General features: G+C 45.8%; 1 protein-coding gene across 1 annotated transcript in view; it reads left to right on the top strand.

Annotated features, from left to right (window-relative positions):
* The first annotated feature begins 996 nt into the window (after nt 1-996).
* Nucleotides 997-9,394, top strand: part of Rptor (regulatory associated protein of MTOR complex 1) — a 303,680-nt gene continuing 295,282 nt past the window's right edge. The window contains exon 1 of the mRNA XM_021175441.3: nt 997-2,119. Coding sequence (XP_021031100.1) covers nt 1,958-2,119 — 162 coding nt within the window. The 5' untranslated portion in view covers nt 997-1,957. The remainder of the gene's footprint in view (nt 2,120-9,394) is intronic.

Genomic DNA, 9,394 nt, shown 5'->3' with positions numbered 1-9,394 from the left:
TTTAAGAACGGGTCTTATTTTGTAGCTTAGGCTGGCCTGGGCATCTTTACAAGCTAAATTTTTATCCTTTTAGTAATATTCTTTTTTTTTTTTTTTGAAAGATTTATTTATTTATTATATGTAAGTACACTGTAGCTGTCTTCAGACACTCCAGAAGAGGGAGTCAGATCTCATTACGGATGGTTGTGAGCCACCATGTGGTTGCTGGGATTTGAACTCCGGACCTTCGGAAGAGCAGTCGGGTGCTCTTACCCACTGAGCCATCTCACCAGCCCTAGTAATATTCTTTAATATTATCCAAACTTTATGGTTCAGGAACCTAAAACTGAGAAAATACAGCTTGAAATTAGTAAACATTGACTAACAGAGGCTCCCCTAACACCAAAGCTGAAGGTGGGCTCCTTTGTCTGATTGAACTCTAGCTAAAGGTTAAGAGTGTCTCACTAACCTGGACGGTGGTGGCCAGCCTGGTCTATAAAGTGAGTTCCAGGACAGTCAGGGCTACACAGAGAAACCCTGACTCGAAAAACCAAAACCTGGTTACGAAAGGCTGGTTATGAAAGGCTGGCACCTCGTTACATTTACTTTATATTTTCATTGCACCAAAGCAGTTCTCAGAGTATGTCAATAACTGAGATTTACTGAATTGAACCAGAGAAGTCAACAGCAGGAGGCTTGCTTCTGTGGGCAGCTTTAGTCGTTTGCACATGAAACTGTAGCAAAATAAGAATATAATGTTCAGGAAATAAAGTATATCAGTCAAAAATTCGTAATCGGTGAAATCGGTCTCTTTTAAAAGTGGAAATATCAAAAAGAAAGTCCCGATAGTCTTATGTGTCTAATATCAGTGGTCTTTTCTGAGGCTTTTTAAAAATACCACGTTTTAAAATCATGACGAAACCAAGTGGTTTCTTTCTTTAATATCAAGGCATGAAGCTTTGTTTGTAGTAGCAAAAAGCTTTTAAAAATAACTGAACGGACGGTCTACTTTACTAGTGGAGATCAACTAAGGAGAAAAGACGTGGTAACCTCGGTAACGTCGTGGGGGAGGGGAGGACGGAGCACCGAGTTTTACGCCCTAGCAGGGGTAGAGCGGTGAGAACGCTCGAAGAGGTTTGGCTTATTGGTCACGCCGTAGACAGCGGTGCATGCTGGGCCTTGGCAATATGGCGTCCTCCTTGATGTGCTGATGAGAGGAGTTTTCACTGTGGCTTCAGAGCAGAGGGCAAAACTCCCCTGACCTAATAAGCCCAGTATCCCTGTGCGGTCCGCGGGCCCGTATCGCGTGTGTATCGGGACTCGTTCCCGGGCAGGAGAGAGCCACGAAGCGGAAGGCCAGCACGGGCCAGGCCGCGCGGCCCCGTGGCTGAGGAGCCGGCTGCGGACGGGCACGATGGGCCGGTCCTGGCTCAGGTTGCAGCCCCTCAGGCGAGTGCGGGACCCGCAGGGCTGAGAGCTGCTGGGCGAGCCCCGAAGCCCCCCGATCCCGATCCCTTTGGGCCTCAGCCGGGTCAGCACAGTCGGAGAAGCCGCCCTGCGAGCGGGCCGGCCTGCCCGCCGGGAGCCACCGAGGCGTTGGAGGCCGAGAGCAGGGTCATCGCTGGGCCTGAAGTCTCTCCCGCCTCCGCCAGTCCGGCTTGCCGCCCTCCTGACGGCCTGCAGAGCTGCGGGGGCCGGCGACCGGGCGTGCGTGTCGCCGCTCGTCCGGGTCCTGCGGGCTTGGGTACTCACGGGCTCGCCACCCACCCCGCCCCCTCCGACTTCCCGCTCAGAGTTCGAGATAAAGATCTCCGAGGTTTTGCCTGAATAAGGATCTTCGAACGCTCTGCCGCCGTCTCTATTCCCAGCTTCCCGTTTTCCCGTATTTTATTTTACCAGTTCTGGTCCACACTAGTTTTTAAGGCTGGAGGTTCTCGAGCGCCTGCTGCCAAGGACTCCCCCTCCCCCTCCTCCCCTGATGGAGTCGGAGATGCTGCAGTCGCCTCTTATGGGACTCGGGGAGGAAGATGAGGCGGACCTTACAGATTGGAATTTGCCTTTGGCTTTTATGAAGAAAAGACATTGTGAGAAAATCGAAGGCTCCAAATCTTTAGCGCAGAGCTGGAGAATGAAGGATCGGGTGAGTGGCTTCTCATGGCACCTTTTTGAGTTCGTAGTTTTCCAACTAAGAAAGTTCTGAGCAAGGACAGCCTTTTTAGAAGGATGCCGGTATTTCGAAGACACATGTTGCACTAAAAACCAAAAAGCTATTCCAGACTCGGGTTTTGGCTAGTCGCTTCTCACCGAGTAGCGTTAAAAACGAGTTTTAATTCAGAGGGGGGAAAAACACCAAATTAGGAACTATAGTTCCACAGATACTTATATGCCTTTTAATACACTTAGTAACACTTAGAGAAAAGACAATTTGGGAAATAATAGTTAACGTGTTTAGTCTATTTTTGTAGTCTGCTTTTTTTCAAATAACCAGGTTGCCTGAAGTTCAGATGTCTGGTAAAGTGTGTTGGAAAACAAGATTACTTGAAATGTTTAGCCAATAACAAATTCAGGCAAAGTTATTTTAAGGTTGCAGCAGGTTCATCCCAGTCCTTTGAACATCTTGTCTGGGAGGCTGACTCCCTGTGTATGTGACTTGTGGTCACTGTAACCTGGAGATAAAATTTCCTCAGTGGAAATTAGGGAGCATGGGGTATGATGGATTGGAACCTGGGTTCAGGTTTTTGGCCAGTTCTCCTGATCGTGGAGTGTCATGAGATGTTGGTAGCAAAGAAAACAGCCAGCTGTAGTGCGGTTATTTCCTGGTCTAACAAAAGGGGAGTACTGTGTCTTGTCTGTGCACACCCATAGTGTGTGTATGTGTGTTTACTGTCTCTTGTCTATGTACACCCATATTGTGTGTATGTGTGTTTACTGTCTCTTGTCTGTGCACACCCATAGTGTGTGTATGTGTGTTTACTGTCTCTTGTCTGTGCACACCCATATTGTGTGTATGTGTGTTTACTGTGTCTTGTCTGTGCACACCCATAGTGTGTGTATGTATGTTTAGTTGTTTTCTCCTCCCCAGCTTCTTTCTTTGTGTGAACTTTTCAGTATAAAAGAGGAAATTGGTGTTATAATGTGTCATTTGTTTATACTTGGTATGTTTTTACTTGAGATGATTGTTTTAAAAAGGTGTATGTTGATGAACCCTCAACATAGTTCTAGCAGTGACCAGTGTTTCAGTTGTTGATTTGGCTAAATTTTATCAAAAAATTGATAAAATTTTTTTGTTTTTTGATCTTTTTTTTTTTTTTTTTCGAGACAAGATATCTCTGTGTAACATCTCTGCCTGTCCCGAAACTCTGTAGACCAGGCTGGCCTTGAACTCAGAGATCTGCCTGCCTCAGCCTGCTGAGTGCTGGGATTAAAGTTGTAAAAAATTTTTTTGAGACAAGGTTTTATGTAGTGCAGTCCAGCTTGGTGTATAGTCAAAAGCATTTTATGCTGGGCAAGGTAAATCGCTCTTATAATACCAACACTCTGGATCTTGAAGCAGGAGGTCACAGGTCAAGGTCAGCCCTACTACAGCGTGCACACCCTGTCTTAAACAAGAAGAATAAAAGCAATCTAAGTTAAACTGATGGCTGAGAGAGACTGCATAAAGTCTGTTTTATGGACATGTCTAGTACTAATGAAATAAAAATAAACTTGATTGCAATGTTTATCTAAAAATAAATTTGTTTTAAAGCAACTCTACTTTTATTCCCCCCATTCTATTTGGTGGAGTTCTTATTTTAAACGTTTTTTCTCTCCTGTTCTTTTGAATGTGGTTTCTTTTGCTACCTGAACCTGTACTCAGACTGTTCAAATCACATTAATGGATATCTTTTGAACTTTTAGTTTAATACTTTTTTAGAGTCAGGGTTTTATGCAGTGCAGGCCAGCTTGGCGTGTAGTCAGAATGACCTTGAACTCATGCATCCACTTCCCAGGTGCTAGGATCATAGGTGTGCACCACTGAATTTACTCTTTTTTTTTTTTTTAAGATTTTATTTATTTTTTTATACATATGACAAATACATTGTAGCTTCTTAAGAGACACCAGAAGAGGGAATCACATCCCATTACAGATGGTTGTGAGCCACCTTGTGGTTGCTGGGAATTGAACTCAGGACCTCTGGAAGAGCAGTCAATGCTTTTAACCACTGAGCCATCTCTTCAGCCCCCTGAATTCACTCTTAAATGGTCCTAGTGATCAAGCTCAGAGTTTGTGCACACTAAGCAACACTACAAACTGAGGTACATCTCCAGCTTTGTTATTAATGTGTTTTTTTTTTTTTTCTTTTGCCAGGAGATAGATGGTGGTACACACCTTTAGTTCTAGTCCTTGGGAGGCAGAGGCAGGTGGATCTCTGTGAGTTCGAGGCCAGTCTGGTCTACAGAGTGAGTTCCAGGACATCCAGGTGTCTACACAGTGAAACCTATCTCTGCCTCTGCCTCTGCCTCCCGAGTACTGGGACATGAAGGCTTGAGCCACTACCACCCAGCTTACCAACTTAGTTTTAAAATGTATTTTATTAATGATTACTTATTAGTGTTCTGTCTAGTATCCTTGTTACTGGTTTCTAAAATTGTGTCACCAAAGTTAACTGACAAGCTCTTAGGAGGTTTTTGCCATCCAGCTACAGGGCATGCCCACCCTCAGACCCTCCTCCCACAGGGCACGCCCACCCCACCTTCAGCCTGGTTCTGGTTCTTGCACCCCTTGTTTTCAATCAATTGTGGTTGTTAACTTTTTCTTTTAAAGATTTACTTATTTTATTTATGTAAGTACACTGTACCTGTCTTCAGACACACCAGAAGAGGGCATTGGGTCCCATTACAGATGGTTGTGAGCCACCATGTGGTTGCTGGGAATTGAACTCAGGACCTCTGGAAGAGCAGCCAGTGCTCTTAACCTCTGAGCAATGTCTCCAGCCTGCCTGTTAACATTTTAATTACTATGTTGCCTTTAGTTAGATTGTCTTTTGATTAATTCTACATATGGGGAATGATGCATATGTGTATCAATATTGGGGAATATAATTGTCCAGTAACTAGACACACTTACAAACTGGAGTTGGACATGAATCATTCATGGGCTGGTGGCAGAGGAGGTGTGCACCCATCCCCCCATTTGTGTTTTCCTGTTGTGCTTAACAGTTCCTACAGCAATCCTTTTCCCGCTGGAAAGTGGGCAGGTAGGGCCACTTGGTCTCAGATGGCCTGCATGTATGTAGGGTGGAGCCTGGGAAGTCTGAGAATGGGTGTCCTGATAGAGGCACCTGGGAGTGGGCGTGGGAGGAGTGTGTGTTCATGGCCAGCCTGGGCCACACAAATGAGTGATTGAATTTCAAGCCAGTTGGATTCAAAGAGCGATCCTGCCTTTAAAAAAAAGGGAAGGGAAAGCAATTGACATGCTCTGTGTAGACTCTCAATAGACATACTATCTATTGTACCTAGGACTCCTGATAGACACACTGCTGTCTAATGTATGTGTGTTGGGCCACTGATGTATGTAGTCCACAGGTGTGGAGATGGATCTGTAGCAGCAGGAGGCCCCTTATGATGTCTTTGAAGCCTGGGTGGGTGGAGTACTTCCTGGTCCCTCATGGGTCCCTCTGCCTCAGCTTGTATCTTCCCCGGAGCTTTCCAGTTAGGCTGTGTTCCACCACATGGAGGCTGCTGTGTGTGCTCATTCTGTTACTAATCCAAAGGTCCTTTCCTGTCCACCACCTGTTTGACATGGCCGGCCCCTCTGTGCAGCTCTTTACTTGCTTTGACTCTTCGTGAGTGTCCTTTCTGATTGCTGTTGGCTGCTCCTCAGACTCCTTTGCTGCTTGGCACCTAGGTGGGGAGTGCCCAGGGATGTGGCTTGTTGTGAACTGATCTTGTTTGATTTGTGGTTTCAGCTCTGTCCCATGCCAGGGACATGCACAGCTTGTCTTTAGTTCTGTCCCATGCCAGGGACTCCCACAGCTTGTCTTTAGCTCTGACCTTCCTGAGCTTGCCATCTCAGATGCTGTTGTCCACTTTGTCTTGGTCCCAGTATTCACCACCATTCAGCCGGCCATGGAAGCTGCAGGTACATAGGTTCATTCTCTCTAGCTTCCAGCTGCATCAGTAGGACCGGAGGATCACCTCACAGCGTGTCTTACACCAGACTGCCCTTCTTGGTCTGCAGCCCCAGTCTGGCAGCGATGTGTCTTGTCTGGGTACTGACAGTTGAGTACTGACTAGTTTCCCATCATCTCTGTGTCTGTTCTGCCCTGATATTTGCATGCACAGTGGTCAGGGGGCCTTCCGAGGCCGAGGCTTTGCTGCTTCCTTCCTGGTGCTCTGTGTCGGGTTCTGAATGGCAGAGCAGTGCAGCACAGCTTCTTGAAACGTGTGAGCTGCCCCTTTTGCTTCCTCAGTAGTGATGCTTGGGGTATTCTCCCTCCCTGACCCTTCCATGTTCTCACTCAGATCTCAGTCATCTTCTCAGAGAGGCCTCTGGGCTGCTCAGTCTGAAGCAGCAACCCGGGCACTCATTGCTATTTGGGGTCACCATTTCTCTGATATTCTCACACTTCTTCAATCAGATAAAAACAAACTTTGATCATAAAGCAGAGAGTTACTTTGTTCAAGTCCTCAGCAGTACTAGGCACATAGTAGGAACCCAACAAAATGTCCTAGCTTACCATTTCTGTAGATCTCTCAACGAGCACTGAAAGTTACCTAGGGATCATTATCTCCATGATGGGGACACTGGAACCCTAAGTAGATGCCTAAAGTCATACAATTGATGTCTTAGTTAGGGTTTTACTGCTGTGAACAGACACCATGACCAAGGCAACTCTTCTTATACAAGACGACATTTAATTGGAACTGGCTTATAGGTTCAGAGGTTCAGTCCATTATCGTCATGGTGGGAATCATGGCAGCATTCAGGCAGGTGAGGTGCTGGAGGAGCTGAGAGTTCTACGTCTTCTTCCAAAGGAAGGCAGGAGTAGGCCACACCTCCTAATAGTGCTGCTCCCTGGGCCAAGTGTTTTTAAAGTACCACAGTGAGTGGCAGTAATGGAAGGAAGAGGCCCCCGCCTTACAGAAGCAAAGCTGAGCCTGATCACACTGTCTCACAGAAAACATCCCTGTCCCAACGGGACACCGAGGGCAGCTTGCTGCTGATGCTGGCACGGGTGGTGCAGGAGAGGATGAGGTTGCAACTGTGCCATCCTAGCATGGGATGAAGGAGGCCATCTGAACTCTGTTGTTAGTATTCTTTGTCAAGCAGAGAAGTCTCTGGTTTTACTTGAAAAGGTCCTTGGTGTAGCAGAGGATGTGATTATTTTGATTAAATTTTAGTTCTTGAGCCTCTCTGCCTTTGTGTATTAACTTTTATTTTTTCCAGAGGGTTTCTAGGTGTAGCCCCGGCTGTCCTGGCTCTGTAGATCATGTTGGCCACCGACTCACTGAGGTCAGCCTGCCTCTGCCTTCCTGGCACTGGGATTAAAGGCTTTTCCCGCCCCCACCCCAGCTGTCAGCTCTTATGCTTTATACCAGACCAGTGGCTGCTTGGAGGAGAGGCTCAGTGGCCATAGTGGGGCGTGGCAGGTGGCCTTGTAGAGATGGCTCTGTGGAGGGGATGATGACTAGGTGGAGATGGACTCAATGTCCAAAAACAGAGGGGCCCAGTGGCCATGTGTGTGTGGTCTGTGGCTATAAAGGGTAGTAGTGGCCAGGGGTTGGTGACTCTATTGGCCTTGGGCTGTCAGGTGTCAGTAGTGAGTGGACAGAGACAGCACAACCTGTCACTCCAAGTAGCCTAAGGAGTTTCTCTAACCTTGACTCAGGCCAGATTTGGATTTGTGGCTTCCATACTGAAAAAAATTTCACTGAAAAGAATTTTGGGGTTAGACAGTATGATGAAGTAGGGTTGAAGATCTTATTGAATGTGGCAGTCATCCTCAAGTGGACTCCTCATGGCAGAGTCACAATGCATTGTTAGCAGTACTATCCTGGTGGCTCTCAGGTCATCCCCCTTGGAGAAGTCTTGGTTGAATTAGTCTGATACGGCAAAACCAGGAGCTGTTAGGCTTACTCAAGGAGTGTAGTTTATATCCTTCCCTTGGAAGTGGGGTTTCCAATAAGATCCTAGAAAATTGCAGGTTTTTATATCTGGGAAGGGAGAAGGGCCACAAGCAGTTAATTACGCCGGAATTCTTTCTGGTAGGAGACTTCAGCCAGATTCCTGAGTGTTTCCTTTCTCTTTTTTATGCCCTCAAGACCTTTTCTGTCTTCTTGTACTGCCTTTGTGGTAGAGAGTGTGTGCCTCCCCTCTTCATGTTGGGGAGCGGGGCAGCTTCGGAGTCTGTGAACACTGTCTCAAGGGAAGGCTGGCAGGCCCTCTTTGGCCTGGGTAACACACACACACTTGCACATGCACACACGCACATTCTTGAGGAACCATTTTAAGGAAAATATCAGACAGTGTTGCCAGTGAGAAGATTGGAGCTTTCAAATGAAAATTAGAGTTTGTAAACTTGGGCAGTTGAAAGATCCTGATCCTTACAGAGTTCTTTGACAAAAGAATGATGGGAACATGCGGATGGCTTGTTTAAACCAGTGAGCACATGAGTGTGGGGTGTCGTGTCAGGTGTCCTCACGGCCACAGAGGCTGTAGTACTCAGATGGAGTCACTTCACAGAGTACCACTTAGTGAGCCGCCGTTTGTTGATTACTGGGATGTTTGGATCCTCCTGCCCTTTCTGGCTGTAGGTCTTCTTGGGAAAGATGTAGACACATATTTTAGAATGCATCTGTCTTCTCTGAAGCTTCATGGTAAAGAGATTTACAAGAATGTAGAACACAACCACTTGTCCCACTAGCAGTTTTGAAAATATACTTATTTTTCATAGAAATGTTACTTGTTTGAATAAATAATGAGTTTATAATTACTTTTAAATTAGTTCATAATATATTACATTTTAAAATGTTTTACTGTTTAATACAGAAAGTGTTGATAAATGTAACTCATTAAAAAATGTCTTTGGGGCCTCAGAGACTCTTAAAGCCTAAAGGGGGCTGCTGGCAAAAGTCTGAGAAGTATGTGGTCAAAAGGAGAGCTGGGGAGATCAGGTGATGACTTATCTGACAGTAGAGGAGACTCACCAAAAGAGTGTCTAGCCTGTGCTACTCATCCTAATATCATCTGTTTGTCTGACTGTCTTCTCTTTCTAATCTATGTATTGTCTGTCTGTCTATCTATCTATCTATCTATCTATCTATCTATCTATCTATCTAGACATTGTTTCTCTGTATATCCTTGTCTATCTATCTATCTATCTATCTATCTATCTATCTATCTATCTATCTAGACATTGTTTCTCTGTATATC

Source organism: Mus caroli, unplaced genomic scaffold, assembly GCF_978045245.1.
Source record: "Mus caroli unplaced genomic scaffold, Mus_caroli_1 scaffold_13, whole genome shotgun sequence".
NCBI classification, from domain to species: domain Eukaryota; kingdom Metazoa; phylum Chordata; class Mammalia; order Rodentia; family Muridae; genus Mus; species Mus caroli.
This window is presented reverse-complemented; position numbering and strand designations above follow the sequence as displayed.